The following is a 19,105-nucleotide window of genomic DNA, read 5'->3' as shown; positions in this document are numbered from 1 at the left end:
ATACTGCAAATGAGAAAACATTTAGATTGTGGCCCAGGTTGAGGTTGAAACGTCACCGCACACTTGTGATCGACACCAGCCGTGTCCTTGAAAGCGGAGCGAGTAAATGGGATGACATTTAGAAACAAAAACATACAACAACACAGATAAATGCGAGATGTTGATTTATTACACAAAGTAGACGGAAGGCTCATTTTTAGATGATTCAAATTATTATTACAAGTTGTATCAAAACCAAGAGACCTGAGATGGACTATGGGCAATCACAACACCATGCCTACTGCGATGGGTGGAGGGATTAGTACGAGGAGAAATGCGAGTCTCCAACAAACTCGGCACGTTGTGTGGGAACAGTTACTCACAGTTCAGCCAGCCAAGGGACAAAAATGTATTTCATTTTATGAGAACATTCAGAATTTAAATAAGTGTTACGGTGCCTCAGAGTCGGACGATCTGAGGGGATGAGGGTTTCAGAAAAACCGGCTTGTTCTTAAACCCAACACTCGATATACTACTTATCAGCCAGTGGATGTCTGTTCCTGCCTCGCTCAGCCTGCAGCGTGAGAATCAGAGCTGGCTCTGCAACTACTGTATGCTATCACCCCGCATTCAGCCAGCCGCCTTCTGTAAAACACACTGCTGTCACACTTTAACGGCAGCCCATCACATCCACAGTGTTCGCCAGACTGTATGATATCATGGGCCGTAAATTAGCCCAGAATTGTCTATGAGGCAACAGCAGAGGGTGGGAGAAAAGCGAGTGTTGAGAGCGAGACAGTCGAGAGAAAGACAGAGAGAGTTTAAAAAGAGTCAGTGTTTACTGGCGTACAAGCCTCTCCTCCCAACATGAATTCTTTCCATGTTTCATCACAGCCCACTTGCCCATAAGCAAACGTCTATGGAGGGAGGTTGAATCACCTCCTGATGTCATTTCCTCAACTTTCACTTACAATCACATTGAGAAACGACATGGTTTCAGACGTGACGGGCTTTAAACCGTGTACATGTCTACGTACGTTACGTTTGCAGGCCTCAAACATGTATTCGGCAACACAAGAGATAAGGCCACCGTAACAGGTCAACGTCCTTCAAACTCCCACTGGAAACGCACCGAACAGGGGTTGTTGGTTTGTTCCGCCTGTTGAGTACGAGCTCTCCGACTGCAGTCACATTTGGTCCTGTTGGATTTTGTGGAGCAGACATCAGTTTCACAGCACGCTCTAAGTCAAGTACTGGAGTAAAAACTGCCAGACAGGGGAAAAAAAAATAAAAAAATAACCAGTGTAATCACCAACACAGGCCGAACCGATGATGTGAGAAAACTACAGTTCCTTCAGAATCAGTCAGCAGGAGTGACGTCATCGCTTTTCCTTTGAGACATTGAATACTACAAGAAGCAGAGGTGTTATGTTGGAGTAAAGGAAAGATTCGTTCATCTTAAAATAATAAAAACCTAGATTTCACAGTGTACTAAAGCCTTCTTAGTAAGTATGAGTCATTCCCCTTTGTTGTTGCATGGTTTGCATGAATCTTACCGAAAGGATGAAAAACTGCTACAAGCACTGATGGTCCCAGTGGCATCGCATAAATTACCGTTAGTTTCTCTAGCTGGTGGCAGGTATTTAGTATCAGTCAAAAAAACTAAAAAAAAAAAAAAAAAATCTCCTCCAGTACTGTATGAGGAATAGCAATGATTTCTAAGCAATAGTCGAGAAAAGTAACAGTGCCTCAGGTCTCATTGGCAGAACTTTCAATATCAATTACAAAGAAAAAAAAAACCATCATAACAAAAGGTTCACATCTCCAGAGGGCTTTTCAGGCTTTTCGAGAACTGTATTTTCAGAATGAGAACATACTCTGCCAGATTGCCATTTGTTTTGAAAAAAAAATAAATAAAAAAAAATAGAAATACACAGTAGTGTGTAGGCGGTTATGGAATTTTTCTTTTAGCACCAACTGTAAGGAAACAGCAGTAATTTAACATTTAAGAAGTAAAAGATTGAAATATTTGAAAAATGGGTTTCAATTTCGTTATATAAGCAAATGCACACACAAATACGAAATCATAGTTGAATATAATGATACCATTAGAATGAAAGAAAAGCGATGTGCGTTACTCGTTTAAAAGGGAGTTTTGTTTGGAAAGCCTCACTTTGTGCTGTAGTACCTTCAACAGAGCTTCTATTGAGAACCTTTTTTGCAAATAAAATCGCCGGAATTTTGTAAGATTGAAAGCTCTTTCAAATATTGCGGAAATCGCTTGGATTTGCGTTAATAATTACAACCGCAAGATCGTGATTTCCTGGAGGGACTCTTGACAAGTAATGGTTACAAAGAGCTCTTTCAGTATAATGTTAAAGTATTCTGTGTGGCCCACGAGCTTCAAGTGATTTTCCTACTCAGCCCACTATTGAAGTTGAATAGCTTTGTCTGAAAGGGTTGTTGTTGGACAGAAAGCAAGGACTGATCTATAAACGAGCAATTCATGCGCTACAGGTTCAAAGGGGGGAACTCAACATTGCACATGATCTACTACGCTGATCTGAAATGAGATCTTCCCTCATAAATCTGGAATTAATTAAAAAACTTTGTAGACTAGTAAAGAAGCAAATAATGTTATAAATCACGTATGAGCTCATAACGAGAGAATTTATCAAACCTGCAAACATATTCTTTTGTGTTAAGCTTTTTAGAGAATAGGTCCAAATAAAGAGCGAAAAAGACAAATTTCAATGTTATATCCTAACTTTTTTTTTTTTTTATCCGTTGAACTATTCACACACTTTAAGATCTTTTAATGTAATTTAATAATAGGGAGATCGCATAATTCCCTGCAATTAATAGATTCTTTGCTCCCCTGCTACATTAAATTTGCCTATCCTGCCTCTGATTACCAGCATTGTTTTGTAAAAGCTTGGGATCCATGGTGATCAGCTACAGGCTCCACTTGGTTACCGTGCACTGAGAAACCCCTGGTGAGCACGCTCAGATGTTGGCCTTCTTGTTGATGAGTACAGAGCAGCATGTGAGAGCTCCATCCAGTTTGACCTTCTCCAAGTTGGACACGGGGATCAGCATGTGGTCCTTCAACTTCTCAAACACCTGCAGGACACACAGACGAGGCTGTAATTGGAAAACCTGACATCCTGCCTTTTTTAAAAAAAAATTTTTTTTTTTTTTTTTAGATTTTCTCTGTATTAGAACCTCATGGTTATTGTAAAATCATGTCAGTTGAAATTTAACAGATCGTTACAGCGTTAAGCCAAACAGCACTGGAAAACATGTTTTAGCGTGAGTCTGTCTCTTAACATTAAAGAAATAATCAAATACAAATTATCGTCATGGCAACAGCGGCTCCTGCAGCCCCTGCCCTACGAGATCTGTGAGCTTGTGTTACAGGTATTTACCAGCACGACCAGCAGCTTTTTGGAAAGGGCCCACGTACATTTCAACACGCGGTATTCAAATTAAAAGCAGAACTTATGCAACACTTAGGTCTGTTTACTCGACTTGTCAACTTGTAATTTTCTGTGATATAAAAGCCCTGCGCAGAGACACGAAGTGCAAAGCAGGAGATCAAGCATTCAACATTTCCTGGTCTCCCAGCAAAATATATAAAAAAAAAAAAAAAAAAAAAAAAAAGATGGGAGTGAGAACTATTACGACACTCTCAAAAGACCCTTGTAAAGTAGTGTGTCACCCTGTGGACATGTTCCAGAAGAAAACCAATGTTTTCCTACCACACTTCCAAACCAGGATATTTTTCTCTTTAAACTCTTACTTCAACCCTGCTGTGATACAGACAGAGGCCTTGTGGCACGGCCAGAGGAACCAACTAAACACATTTTGATCTCGTGATGCAATAAGGCTGACAAAGCCTGCGGTGATCCGCGTGCCATGTCTTAAACCACCGCACTGAAGTGCCCGATAACTCTTCGTTTATTTCTGCTCAAGACAATTTTGTGTAATGTGGGAACTGCAACACTAAAACATAAAACTGTTCACGTGTAATTTTCCACAATTCTCACATGCTGCTTCTGTAAAAAAAAAAAAAAATGCTAATACCATCCCACTTGCATGTGTAGGTGCCTTTAACGTGATGGCTTTCTGTTTGATTTTCTATCCCTATTTGCTGCCCATATATATATGTATATATAACAACAACAAAAAAAGAGTTTACAACCATGCTTGTGGTGCTGCGCTAAATACTGACGTCTAAATCCTAACGTGCTTATTAGCAGGTCGTGTTTCCCACGTTCATGCTGACATCTGCAAATTAACAAAAGATAGAATACAGTTCAAGCTTATGCAGAGTGTAACGAAAAAAATCTATCCAAAAGTAGGATAGGAAATATCACAAAGGCACAAATAGCTAGTGTAGTTGCAGAGATCTTCACCCAAAAAACAACAACAACAAAGTTTTATGGTAAAAAAAAAAACAACAACAATAAAACAAGTAAGCGGGCTCGCTAAAGTCCGAAAGATTCATCGGTCGGGGGAACGTCAACAGTTATTTCTGTAACTCCGTCTGGAGCAAAGTGTTGGGCCGAGCGCCGCCGCCGCCGCCGCCGCCGCCGCCGCCGCCCAAGAAATCTTCCGTTGAGTTCACCCGATCGGAGGGAAGGTTGACCTTTTCGTCCGCCGAGTTTCTTGATCTCCGAACAGAACCCTCGAGAGGCCGCCGCCACTGCTGACCGTGAAAGGTCGCCCCCCACCCCCCTCTCTTCTCCACCCATTTCGACCCCCACCCACCTCCCACCGCCTTTGTTAAACGCGGAACTCTTGCGTAACTTCACGAGCAAACTAAAACTAGACCGGAGATGAGGACAGACGGTGTTTAGAGTTTGAAGGCGGGGGACTTTCTTGCGGAGCGTCTCGGGGATTGTGCCGACGGACCTCTGCGTCTCACTGGAGGAACGAGCAACAAGTTCCGTCGGGGAAACGTGTGCCGACTCTCCACCGACCGCGCTCGACGTGATCGTCAACGCCGATAAAAAAAAAAAAAAAAAACGCCCCTGCTATTTCACTGCTTGTGTTATGTCTTGTGCTATTAATAATTTTTTTTTCCATTTTCTTTAAGCTGTAATTCCTTAAACGCGGGTTTGAGGCCAAAACCGAGTTCCAGGCCAATTTCTGGTGGGTTCGAACCTCATAAAGGAAACTGCTTCATGGAACAAACATGCGTTTCTCTAATACCGCTCCAAATGCGGTGCTAGGTGCTACCAGAGCAGGAAGCATGATACACAAAAACAGATTTTTTATTATGCTCGAGTTGAATTCCCTCAGTTAATCTTCCTGGAAAAAAAAAAAAAGAAACTCGGCGCCCTCGCTGCGGATATAAATCCAAAGATGCACAATTCTGTGAATTCTTCCGTCTAAAAATAGCCGGCGGAGGTTGGGGTTTCAACCACAGAGTACATTTTGAGGTCTGAACACTGTCTCTGCAGATTGTAGGTTGCCAGGTTCAATCCTGTGAGGATCCTTTTGACTTGTTGTGATGTGGAGTGACCCCCCCGAAGCGTCTAAATGACACGGCTGCAGCTCGGCCGGTCCAACCCCCCCGACAGACAATAACGCGTCGCGCTTGTGAAGTTGGTGTAGAAAATGTTTGTCGTGGATTAAAAGGGCAAATACAGCAGGTCATTTCACGTTTGTGTGTGGTCGGATGACCGAGCAAACATTTCACAGCTTACCGTGTTTGCACATGAAGATAAATAACTTAACTTGCTTCATTTTAACTTTCTTAAATTGCTTCGGGGGCCGCGATGATGTGCACTGGATTAATGTAAATCTAACATTTAATCTCTTGACTAATTCTGATCTCTCAAGACATTTCTGTCTCTGAAGCTAACAAGCGCTCTGCCCTGTTCACCAGGCACGGCGGGTTTACGATCTCATTATATATCAGGATATATGGTGGTGGTGGTGATGATGGTGACGGCAATAAAGCCGCATGCAGAAAAAAGAAGCTCAAACCCTAACCGAGCTGAGAAGACCTGCGGCGTCCTGATCGTCTTTGTTGATATAAATATATATATACCTGTTAAAGCGGCGATAAGAATAACTTGAAAACATCTTTCGGTGACTTTAGTGTTTGTGGCTCCTCGTCCCGAGTCCACAAAAGGTCACTTCACATCAAACTGCGGGTTCCTTTGTTAAAAAAAAATAAAATACAGGCCGGGCTGCGGTCTGTGTAAAACAACCACGTAGCTTAGGTTAGGGTTTCCAGCTGTTTTTCTCGGGAGGTCTGGACAGGACGAAGAGCAACAAAGACGAGCGCCCTTTATATCTGAACCGCCGGAACCGCCCGCGGGCCGCCGCGACCGCGGTCCTCCCTCCCGGAAGGCGCGACCTCGGGATCGCGCGCGCGGATGCGGGGACCGTGCGAGCGAGACCGTGCGAGTTCGGACGGGAAACGAAGCCCCGGGGTTGGGAGGGGGGAGGGGGTCACCTTCACGCTCTCCGGGAACTCCTCCGACGTGCAGTGCACGAGCACGTGCCCCTTGCCGGGCAGGTTCATGTAGATGCAGTTGGCGGCGAGGTCGTCGGGCACCGTCAGCTTGTCGTAGCGATGGTCGCTCATCTGCTGCATGATCTGCACAACCGGAGACGGGACACGGGAGTTAAAACAAACAGCAGCCCGCGAGGCGATGGTCAGAAACAAGTTGCTCAAGAGGCCGGATCAAGGGCCACGACACCAGAGGCAGCAAACTCCTCGGGGCGCACCGGGGCGGGGGGGGGGGGGGGGGGTTAATGGAGAACACAGGAGCAGACAGACATTCTTTCTCAGCAGATGTCATGTTATTTATGTAATCTGAAGGAGCTGAAGGTGGAACGGGGCGGCGGCGGGAGGGAGGGAGGGAGCGGGGCCGAGAAGGAGACGCCCGCATTGCCAAGTTGGAAGTTGGGAGGGGGGGGGGTGAGGATGTTATGACCAGAAGAGAGGCAGGTGCCTCTTAATGTTTACGAGCAGAACATCTGCGGACGAGGAGGGGAGGGGAGGGGAGGGGAGGGGAGGGAAGGGAAGGGAAGGGAAGGGAAGGGAAGGGAAGGGAAGGGAAGGGAAGGGAAGGGAAGGGAAAGGGAAGGGAAGGGAAGGGAAGGGAAGGGAAGGGAAGGGAAAGGGGGAAGGGAAGGGAAGGGAAGGGAAGGGAAGGGAAGGGAAGGGAAGGGAAGGGAAGGGAAGGGAAGGGAAGGGAAGGGAAGGGAAGGGAAGGGAAGGGAAGGGAAGGAGGGGAGGGAAGGGAAGGGAAGGGAAGGGAAGGGAAGGGAAGGGAAGGGAAGGGAAGGGAAGGGAAGGGAAGGCGGAACGCCGGTTAGAAGAAAATATAGAATATACAGAATATTCCGTTCACGGAAGACGGAGAACGCCGGTTCCTGCGAGGGTTCCGTTCAAATACGCACGGCTTTACATTACCGGCATTGTGAGGCGAATGCGACTCAAGACTCCTTGTGCGCAGAAGAACGAGCCGTTTCCACGTAAACGGTCGTCCATTCTCAAACGACCCGAGCTCGCGGCGAAGGTGCTGCTCTCGGCGTTTGGTTTTGGTTTTCCCCGGGAGGGGGGGGGGGGGGGGGATCTATTCCGGCACACGGGAAGTGACGCATTTTTTTGATGTTTCCGGCGGCGCCCGGTCGGGATAATAAGAAGAGCCGCCGCGCGGCCGGTGCGAGCTCTCGGTCTCGCCGTTGACCAGAAAGCTCCGGGTAAAAAGTCGCCGCCGGCCCGGAGTCGTCGTCGTCGTCGTCAAAACAGACGAGCGATCTGCGGGGAAGCGCGACGCAAAAAAAACAAACGGCGGCGGCGCTTTCGTACCGAGCGTTAAAAGGCGCGGTAAACTGTTTTGATTTACACGTTTTAAATGGAGAGGCCTGCAAAGGAAAGATAGAAATACAGGAGCTTTTGACACGAGGGGGGGGGGGCGCTGAAAAATGTCATTTCCGAGTGCCGTGTCTGCAGGCCGGAGCCGAGGCGGCGCGTGCACAGATTGTCTGCACATGTGCAGCCGGACGCATTAGTACACGGAGCGGTAAACCGGGCAGCGAAACGCGCTCAGTCATCAGCTGCTCAAACAAAAAATATTTACTGGAAGGTCATAAAAATCCCCTCCGGGCCGTGACGATCTCTTCCAGTTAAGAGAAAACACTTGACGGTTTACCGGACCCGGCGCTTTCTTACCGCGGTAATCGGCGTGATCTGTATTTTTGGCTCCCCGCTCAGAATATTCACAACGCTCAACCTCGGCGGTCGGAAGGCCTTTCAAAGTTTTACGGTACTTCTTTTCACCGAACGAACGGGAGCGCGTACGAGACAAATCCCCCCCGCTCGCGGCCGCGTCCAAACCCGGAGAGGAAATGGGACCGAAATTGCTTCCTGTTGACGCGCGGTAAATGTTTGTTGTTGCTTCTCGACGGACGTTTCGCTCTGGAGATTATTATGGGATATGTCCCCCGAGTGGAGGGCGCAGCTGGAAACACCGGTTTCACCAGCTGGTGTAAAAAAAAACAAAAAAACCAAAAAACTGGGAAAAGGACTGAAACATCTCCGATAAGACCGAGCAGCGCCCCGAAACGGTTCCTCTTTTCATATTTCGCTTTCGCATTTTAAGACCCGCTCCCGTCAGACGGCCGTCTCCGGTTATCTCCGGTAATATTCAAACACTCACTCGACCCCGTCGGTGCCGATTGGAAAATCAGACGGCCGACGACAGCCCGATGCCGACGGGCAGAACCAAAAATGGCAAACCCGCTAAACATCAGCAGGTTCGCGCCGTCGGTACGAGCGCGTCGGCGTGCGGATCTTATTACTTAAAAACAAACAACAACAACAACAACAACAGCTCCAAAAATTAGTCATTAAAAGAAGACAAAAAAAAAAAAATTTGAATTTCCTTTGAATTTTCTTTCTGTTTGTAAATTTAACTCGCAGTGAAAATGTGTCGACGTTTCAGTTTCGTGGACCGACGGCGACCCGTGATGTCACCGCGCGCGTCGACGAAACGGTCGTTTTGAAAAACTTGGAAGACGAGACAGAAGAAGCGTTCGGATTCTCCGCTTCCCCAAAAGCGCTCGGCGGAAGACGCTCCCCCCCCGGGCGGCGCGGTTTTTTTGGGATGTATATTCCCGCCGGCTCGCGGCGCGTTACTGCTGCAGATGTTTACGGTTGAACTCATTTGAACTCTCCTTCCTCTGCCGGCGGGCAGTTCGATTTAACGGATCGCGTCGTTACGGTTCGCGGCACCGCCGTCCCGCGAGGACCGCGCGTCGCCGAAACGTCGGCTCGGGAGAACTTTGAATTCGTCGGCTTATCGGAGAGTTTAAAGCCAAAATCACCAAAGCGGGAGATAAACGGTTTGTGAGTAACTGAAGCTGTCAGACAAAACGTCACGGAGCGCAAAGTCTGGTTTGCCTCCGAGGTACGGATTTAGAAGTAGAGAGGCTTCATAAAATGTAGACGCTCGAGTGCCTTGAATAAATACACCGAATTATATTCCATCTCTGCAAACCGCTTCGGTATATTATGGCGATCAGTGTTTAGTATACGTTGTGCAGAGTAAGTAGTACAGATTGCTACGAGGGGCTGCGATCCGGGAAACTCGATCTGTACTTTAAAACGCGGTATCAGCTTCTGCTCTCTGACGCTGCAGCTGAACAGACTCGGGGGGACGAATGCTTTTAACATTACAAGGAAACCCGCTGCTCAAAAAAACAAAAAAAAACAAAAACCCATGGGATTAAATAACTCGCCAATTACAGCTCAAATTTCATCCTAAAAACGTGGAACAAGTATCACATGTTTGTCCCTCGCTCTGTGTACGGGACGGGGACGGGGACGGGGACGGGGGAGGGGGCGTTTGCGATCAGGGTTTGTTTGTTTTTCTTGGCCGATCGAAGACAAACCGCCTCGAGCGCGACCTTCGCCGCGTCGTCGTCTGTGAAAGCGGAGAGCATCCTTGAAGGTGAAGCTCGAGCCCCGACCGGGGGCGGGGGAGGGGGGTGGAGGGGGAGAGGGGGGCGGGGGGGGGGGGGAGCGGGCGATGACCTCATGAACGAAATAAATAAAAGGGCTGACTGGTGATCTAAGGGCTGCCGGAGAGTCCCGCTGCACAGGGAGGGGGGCGGGCGCCGCGGCCTCTGACGGGGGGGTGGGGGGGGGGGGGGGGAGTATTTCGGGACGATGACTTCACGGGTTGAAGCTTGGCAGCGACAGCGGGCGGGATGGATGACGAAATCCATCCGGTCAACGTGCGCTCTCTTATCCCCGGGAGAGCTAAACACAGACGCAACGCCATTCGGAGCGCGGAGCCCCCCCCCCCCCCCCCCCCCCCCCGAGGTCGGACAAAAAGCCCAAACGCCAAAAAAAAAAAAAGTCAGACGAGACAAACCGCCGATCATCCGCACCTTCCCCGTGACTTACGAGTTCTTTAAAGCCTGACCTGACCACCGAAACACCCTGCGGCGGCTCCCTGAAGACAAAACGAATTCGCCGGGCTCCAACTTTAATTTGGACAAAGTGTCTTTGTCCCGCCGGGGCGGACGGACGAGGAGCGCCCCCCCGCCCCCACCGGTTGCCATAAGAGCAGCGTCGGCGTCCAAAACAAGCACTTTGAATTCATTAAAAGTGCATTCACGAGATCTCACTCCTCCCGCAAAGAGAACATTACCTAATTGCAAATCCAGGGCTGTTAAAAGTCCTTTAAAACAGGAGCTAATTGCGGCGAGAGGGGCTGACGTAAGCCGCAATTAGGAAGCGAGCAGTCTGTCATTAAGTCTCGCTGACGGCCACTCCTCGCTCCAGTAGCTAATTACGGCGGTGATCAAACAGCCAGGAATCTTAATGAGTTGATCCTGGAGTATAAAATGAATTAGCTTGTGTGCTTGTGCACAGATTCTGGGGTACACTTTTGGCAATGCAAATATGCTTTACAAAAACAACAAGTCTGACCTTAAGGCCGAGCGCGCCTCATCAGGAGGCGGTGTCTGACGGTCTGGTTTTAGTCACCCCCCCCCCCTCCCTCCCTCCCCCTGAAAGGGCGCGAAAGGGACTTTTTTACTCGATTTAGAAATGAGCCTGTTCAGTGCTGGGCCAGTAGGGGGCGATGTCACACTGGGAGGCAAACGAGGAGTCCTGCCAGGGAGGATCAGCCGAGGCCAAGGGTGTAAGTCTTTATATTTATGTAATTATATATACAGTTTGGGGTGTCTGTGCTGTGTAAATACCACTTCATTTCAGTCATGTGTGCCATTAAAAAAAAAAAAGAAAAAGAAAAAAGGGTCACATGTTGATGTTTGGGAACTTCAGCGATAATTCCTTTAGAGGGATGGGCTGAGATTTATCACTCTCTTGGTGTAAACGACCAAATCTGTCTCTTGTCAGGGTGTGAGCTGTCTCCTCTTTATGTCCCAGCATCCCTGTGGGTTTCCACTGTTGCGACGGAGCACGTTGGAAATCAGACGCCTTTCATGCGGTAATGCGCTCAAGCTGTTTAATGGAACGACAATGCCTTCGTAATTGAAGTTGGAGAGGGAGCGCCGAGGGCGATCCCCGCAGATTAGCCCAGAATATGAATTAATGAGGAGGGATTAAGGTGACAGGTGGGTTCGGCGTGCTCGCGGCGCGGAGCTGTGAGCGAGGGAGTCTGCTCTGAATCAACACGTGCGGTGTCCCGTCTTGTAGTGTTGTTCTTGCCGAATGCTTGGCAGAGCGGGAGAAAGAAAGGACGGGGGTTGTTCATACTAACAAAATCAAGCCGAGAGTAAACCGACAGTTTGGAAGAAAAAAAAAAAAAAAACTGATCCGCTGCGTCAATGTGCGTCATAGTAATGAAAACAACGCCAATACATTGATTCAGCGGTTTCCATGACGACAGACGGGGGGAGGGGGGAGGGTTAGGGTGTGTGTGTGTGTGTGTGAGGGGCTAGGTGGGGTGGGGGGAGCACGGTGTATATACAGTACATCACACGCGTAGCCCGGGCTCTATACTTTGAGGGTTTTCTGTGCCGGTTCGCTGGAGCCGATGACAATGAGACCCGGTCCTCCCATGCTGCAGAAGCTCTTCAGGTGGAGTCCTTCCAGCACGGGAACAGTGGAGACAGCGTAGTCCTGGAAAACACAATCAGATCACACGCGCTGAGTACGATGAGCTCCATCAACAGAGAACGGAGCCAGGTGACGAAATGGCTTCAATTAATGTCGCCTCGGCCCGGGGTCGAACTGCTGAGCAGGGAGGGATGTACTTCCCTTAGCACGCTCGCTTATAGCACGCTCACGCGTTAGTGTACTTACAGCGTACAGTGTGCGCTCAAATCACACACCGGCATTCTGCAATTTACCGGAAACAACCCGTCACATTTGAATGCGTCAGCCGCCCGCGTATCTGCCCGTTTGAATTATTTGACCCAGAAACGGATTCTTCTCCGCGCCTTCTGTTGAACACACACTAAACATACCGATGCCTTTTATCCAGCGGCCGTATTAGTGGAACACTTTTGTGCGGTTTTCTGAAACAACCGTCGCTTCGTCGGACGCAGAAATGTGAAAATAATTGAAGTTGATGGCTCTTCCCTTTCCGCCGAGTAGCCAAGATGGTGACCGTTAAGTTTGAGACGTGTTCAGCATTTCACACTAAATTACTGGACTGTTCGAAGTGCATCATCCTGGATACTCGTGGTGCGCTGCATGTTTCGGAACACAGCGTTGGTTTTCACCTGCTGACACACCGTTTCCTCACGATAGTAATCCTACAATAAGTAGCTTTCTATTGAGAATGTAATGCTTCCCCCTTTATCCAAAGGTAGATCCACTAAATATTAGAAACAGATGACGCTACAACTGACAGTGACAATACTTGACAATTAAATAAAGCGGTGGACGGCTCGGAGCGGGAGTGAGAGATGATGTCACTGAGTTTACGGCTCATGGGGAGTTTACAGTAAAACAACTTTTAGGAGCCTGATTGGAGATGCTTTCTGTGGCTGCAGGTTGTCTGCATACCAACTACTGTCATTAGAAGTGTTACAAAAACAGAGGTTGCATAAAACTGTACTTAAAATAACTGGAACAGATAATAGTTTTATTAACGCCAGAGTGTGGCTGCTGATTAAGATTCCAGAAAAGCCCCTGTAATATAGGTTTCAAATCTTAAATCTCTCTCTATACCAGTAGATATTCACAATTACATATGCAGCACTCTCTAAGATTCTGCAAAACATCCTTCGTTATTATATATTAACTATCAAAAACTCTCTAATAATCTTGGTCAGGACTGTGCGAGTGTAGTTTGATCAGATTTATCGCCACATATGCAAACAACACTACGACTGACATCCCATTTTGCTTGAAATATTGCTGCACTCTCATTGCCGCATGGAAATACATACCATTACATCTTTCCAATGACCTCGGCCATCTTCAAACCAACGAGAAATGCAAAGACGATAACACAAATAAAGAACATCTCATAAAATGACTAAAGCTGTTCAAACAATGGCAGAGAGGGGCCTTTGAATCTCTGAACTGGGGGATGAAAAGTGCTTTCGGCCAGCAAACTGTATCCCAACTGACAGATAAATGGCTCTTTTTTTGTTGCGGAACAGGATCATATGTACACCTCTGTATGCGGGCCGATGGAGTTATGTTTATCTTCAGCCTTCAACAGTTGATTTTGGACCGACCACTTCATTAAAACATCCATTGAAAGCCGTCTTCTTTCCAAGAGTTAAAGCCTGAAGTCCACATTTGAAGAATTACAGCCGACCCTGTTGAAACATTATTTTACCACTGACTTTATTTTGATTTTGACTCACTGATTTACCAGACTGGAGCAATTTCCCACTTTAAAGGTTTGATTGATTAAACATTTGATGCGACGACTCACATTTTGCGACAGTTAGGCATACTATAAGTCTGCTGAGACTGAAGCTGAAGCCAGAGTTTGGCCCTACTGAGATCTGTAAACCTTGAAGTGATACCGAGCTGTAATTTGAATTACGATGAGGATACGAGACTTCAAGCTTACTTTCCAAGAACTTTCTTTCCTGAATCCATGCGAACAGATTATGATGACCTTATAAATTCTGGTTAGCACCTGAGAAAATAACTTTTCCAACTGACATATGTGTGTTTTCTTAATCACATAATATGTTTTGAAAGGGTTTTTATGGCTTTTAGCTTCATAAAACTCGTGAAGTATTGTTTACTTTTTCCAGCGTTACACTCCATTGTGGCATTTTCCATTCAAGTATATGTTAACACTTTTCAGGTCAATATTTGGACTGCATCATTAGCTCAACTCAAACGCCGTGATTCATGTAGATAGTTATCGTGACTGAGTAACAGAATAGCACTTGGCATCATCATGTAAAAAAACTAAAGTTACTCCATCCTTGATGTTTTCCTGAACTCTTTTAGACGATCCAGTAGGGACAACTAGGAATTATGTAACCCGAAGTTTCTTCGTTCCTAATCCATGAACAGGAGGTTTCTGTTTACATTTTATTTTATTCTAACTTTTCTGCTTATCAAGATAAATCCTTCAGGGGATGATGAAAAAGCGACGATTGCTTTTCCTCTGCCCAACAGTCTGATATTCTGCCATGTTTTGAGCTCAAAAGACCCGAGAAGCAACGCCAACCGAGTTTCACTGTTCAGGTGAAGTCGACACTTCTTAGTTGCAACAGAAAATAAGTGGATTGACCTCTGAATTACTTCCTGAATCAACCGATTCCACTAATAACTCTGACCTCTGCGACGACCATGAAGAAACGGGGTTCAGCATCTGTACGCAGTTGTTGAGCACTAAACAAACCTGGCAGCAAAATGATCCTTAATTTGATAATGAAAGGAAAAAACAACAGCGATGAGAGGAATAATCCATCTGATAAAAAAAACGGAAAAAACAATAATTGACGCTCAAGTGATTTTTCCTTGTGTCATTTGCCAGAGACGCATCATTAAGTCCCGTCTTATCAAAGATAACAGAAAACACAGAGGAATCCATTATGAGGAATTCAAATCAAGTACAGATGGGTGGATGGAAGCACTACAATAAGCCCATTCAAGTTACCGTAATGTGGTGAACTCCTGATGCCGTGACCCACCTCTGAACTTGTGTGTTAGCCGGCTTTTCGGCTTTGTCACGGCTGCTCAGAGTGAATCCAAAAGAAATACACAAGTCTGCAGAATGCAACTTCCTCACATCACAATAACAGCAAACAAGGGAGATTGGATCAGTCTGTGTTTGTGACCCGCACTGTGACCCTGTTTGTGGGCTACATGCCAAACCTCCTTGAAACAAAACTGTTGTTTCAGCCATGCTTGGGATATTTGTTGGAATATTTCCTTTCTGGACGTGAGAATGGACAGTGATGAGCTTGACTGGTTATCAAGGTCGAGCCACGGCGACGGGAAATGAGTCGGAAAGGAAAATATGGTCGTTAAAAGATACAAATACAGACATCAACAAGGACCGATACGATACAGGCCAGGCTTATACACCAAAAACACAAACACCTCTGCCTAATATGCTGTTTACTCGACTCTTCTTTCAGTCTGTACAAGACCTCTGACTGGGTTGTCTGTCCATAACAATTTGGCCCAATCAAAGTTACTCAGGTCTTTACACCAGCCCATTTCTGCAGAATCCAACATGCTGACGAGAATCGACTCTTTACTTCCCACCCACTACATCTCATATGCTGTTAATTATATACTCCTTTGTTGGAGATAATCAATGTTATTCCCTTCATCTGTGATCAATTATCATATTTTGTCTCATCTGTGTTCACTGTTACTCACACACTTGTGGGTTTGGCTGCTTGGTGAAAGTGGAATATAAAGTTGATAATTAACATGTTAGCGTGCTGTGACAAAGTCCTCAGCTGAGTGTCAATTCATGTACTTCTGTTAGTAAACCGATTCTCATGTACTGTGTGAATTTTGACTGTGCAGTGTTGTCTCAAATCACACAGCCGTTCTGCCTTTACCGGAAATGACCATAACATCTGAATGAATGATCCGTAAACATATGTTGCTGGCTCTGTTTTACACCCACAATAAACATACCGATGGTATTCAGTTAACAATAAATATTCGTATGTGGACGTGGACGACTTGTGTTTGCGTAATGCAGCATGTCACAACAGCTGCAGCTTCCTCAGCCGCCACAGTTTCAAAATAGGTTGGTGGCCCCTCCCCGTCATCATTGAGGGGGAAGAGAGCATCGCTTCATACTCAGTTTGTGGACCGGTATGAGTACATCATCCAGTACTCAGTATATATTTACAGGGTGAGACGTGTAAGGAGTGAATGCAGTTTCTAGGATCAGATATTAATTAATGATGATTGCGTCGCTCAAGCTGGATTTGTTGGTTTAAATCACTAATATGACTCATCAGCATCCAGTCACAGCTGTGAGAAACAGAAGTGGCACGCACAGCAACACAGCAATCATGAGTGGACATCTTGGATCAAGGAATTAATAATGTGATGGGGAGAAACTGTCTATAAAATAATTAATGAGAGAGAGAGAGAGAGATTTACTTTCCCAAATCACCTTTCTAATCTGTGCCATCAACTGCTTGTTTAAAGACCGGGCACAGACGTAGCAGAGGTTCACATCAATAGTTGATTAAAAACGCGTCAAAGCCAGCTGAGGCCACCGGGACTGTTCACAGCTGCACCAATCAATAATCTCAGAGCGGTCCAGTCCAGTGGAGCTCAATAACAACACAAACATACTTCTACTTGTTGTACTTCGCGCCAGTATTTCTATTTAGGGTTACTTCCGTATGGTACAACAGTCACTCCAGACTATTTCTGTTGTTCCCTAAAAGAAATAGAAATAGAAATAGATCCACACTGTGGCTGAACTAATGGGACAGAACAGCTTTTTGATGACTCGCGAGCCTAAAAGTACTTTTCTTTTTGTCATTATTTTGCCTCAATTTATAGCCAACAGGATGTGTTGAACATCTCCTGACAACAGTTCATGTGTTTTTATGTATCATATATAGTCCACAAAGACCGTGGAGCCTCGATGAAAAGAGCAAAGTAAATGCAGCGAAGGAGGAAATAGAGCAATGTGGATGGACAGAGGACAGATATAATGGACCGGAAGGCGGGTGGAGCGAGGCAGAGATGGATGGAGAACAAAATGAAATTAGAGAAAAGGGGAGGTAGAGCAAAATGAAACAGCAAGATGAATGGAGTGATGATACCATTACCTTCCCGGCCTGAAGCCTTTATGATTGATAACACACTTATCTCTTCCTCTGTTTGTTGGAGGTGTGCGATCGCTGGTAGAAGGCTCGCATTTAGAGATGATTCACACCGATACGAAGAGGGGCGGATATGTATTTAAATATCTTTCTGCTAAAATGTTCGTTGTCTCTCACAGTGAAATGCCCAGAGCAACTCATTTCCACGTTTTAATGATGATTAACAAAGTCAGCATTGGTTATTTAAGCAAAAAATATTTTAAAATATGTTTTTGATCATAATTATGTCATTTCACTAGATATCATTAATTAACAGGAACTAACTGAATTTTATATATATTTGTATTGAAATTTGAGCCACAATATTTTTACACTAAGTTAATTATAGTTTAGATACTGTATGAGAAGTGTACTTTTCCAGAAATATACCTTTACTTTTACTAAAAGCTGGGCTAACAAATATTCTCATATAAACTATGAATCAAAGGGCCACTTGTATTTTGAAAGTTTTAACTCGTACTGACAAACCCACTGAGAGTTGTGACTTGTGATTTTACTGTCTTTCAGCTCATTGTTTTGACATTTGGTTCACTCTAAGCTTCATTAAGTTTTTTCAGTGGAAAACCACCCATTGCTGTATTAAAGAGTTGTTATATACTGTGTGTGGCTCATTGGATGTGCACATATAATCATGGGTGCTTTAAGGACACCGAGGATACATCAGCCTTGAAAATTCCTTAAAAACCTTGTTGAACAAAAGACTCGGTCCTTGGTAAAATTTTCGAAAGATCCTTCGACACGATTTAACGACAAAGCATCCTGAAAATGCAGCCTATCAAAGACGAATCATCGAGATTGAGAAACAGCCAGTGTCTCAGTGTCGTGTTTAAAGTTTGTCGTGCTGCCCCCAATTCACCAAAAAAAACCAACAATGTAAATTTAGGTATTTTTAATCTCAGATGCCGTAGGACTTTAAACTGTTTAAGTTGTGTGATGGACTTCTAATACTTACCTTTATTTACACTGAAGTTTCAACCACAATTTTGACACTTTTTACACCACATCAACTCACCTTAAATGCATCCGCTAGGATCTCTGCTCCTCTCTGATTGGTCCGTTTTGAAAGGCCCACGAAGAACTCCCGACCTGTAAAAAGAGTCATTTAAGTCGTGAGTGTGAGATTTAAATCTGTAAAGTCTGCAGCGATAAAGTCTAAAAATCCTTAACACCAGCAACACGGCGTGCATGTGGCGCTTCAGTATCTGAACCGCCACAGTGTGGACTTTGTGAACGCCTGTGAGGGAGGCCGACTGCGGTCAGTATGGTGGGGCGCAAGCAGACAGAGTCCTGAATGCCTGGCAAGACTGCAGCAGCACTGAGCTCAGGGATGGGCTCCTAATGTTGCTGCTGAGCCTTTACAATATGAGCCATTAGCCGGGGCCCTGCCAACAGGAAATGTTTTTAGCCCTGCCATGTGAAACCGATTTCAGCTGGGAGGAACGACAGCGCAGTGCCAGTGTCTAGAAACCCAATTAGGTGTACTATGCTGCTTCCCAGTAGCCTGCGCAGAATGGAAGACATTGCCCCCACATTTCAGCTCACCGCACGCCTGTAACAGAATGTACAGATAATCTAATAAAGTCCACCGTGCTCTCGATTCTCTAACTTCATCAGTTTCATTACCTGATGCCAGAGGAATACGCCGGCTGCGGTGAGTCGGCCTGATTTGCTGGTGGGTACACGATGTTTTTGCTCCAGGAATTGTGCTTGTTGCACTGAGGCACCAGGTCACCGAGGTCGCACAGAGGAATGTTTTTGTGGCGGATCCCGAAACACAGATGCATACGTAGAGACACGCAATCGTCTGCTCACTAAGTCTATGAGCCGT

General features: G+C 45.9%; 1 protein-coding gene across 5 annotated transcripts in view; it reads right to left on the bottom strand.

Moving 5' to 3' along the window:
- Positions 1–147: 147 nt before the first annotated feature.
- Positions 148–19,105, bottom strand: part of ddah1 (dimethylarginine dimethylaminohydrolase 1) — a 77,595-nt gene continuing 58,637 nt past the window's right edge. For 4 of the 5 annotated variants that reach the window (XM_069704833.1, XM_069704837.1, XM_069704838.1 and 1 more), the window contains 4 exons: positions 18,290–18,363; positions 11,984–12,103; positions 6,452–6,595; positions 148–3,102 (listed from right to left, as the gene is read on the bottom strand). In XM_069704833.1, coding sequence (XP_069560934.1) covers positions 2,986–3,102; positions 6,452–6,595; positions 11,984–12,103; positions 18,290–18,363 — 455 coding nt within the window. In that variant the 3' untranslated portion in view covers positions 148–2,985. The remainder of the gene's footprint in view (positions 3,103–6,451; positions 6,596–11,983; positions 12,104–18,289; positions 18,364–19,105) is intronic. The other variant, XM_069704834.1, reaches the window with a different exon arrangement.

This window comes from Brachyistius frenatus, unplaced genomic scaffold (assembly GCF_029030835.1).
Source record: "Brachyistius frenatus isolate BFR_SWC_R1_liver_20210118 unplaced genomic scaffold, ASM2903083v1 Contig_52, whole genome shotgun sequence".
Taxonomy (NCBI): domain Eukaryota; kingdom Metazoa; phylum Chordata; class Actinopteri; family Embiotocidae; genus Brachyistius; species Brachyistius frenatus.
Note: the sequence above shows the minus strand (reverse complement) of the source record. Positions and strands in the feature narration are given on the sequence as shown.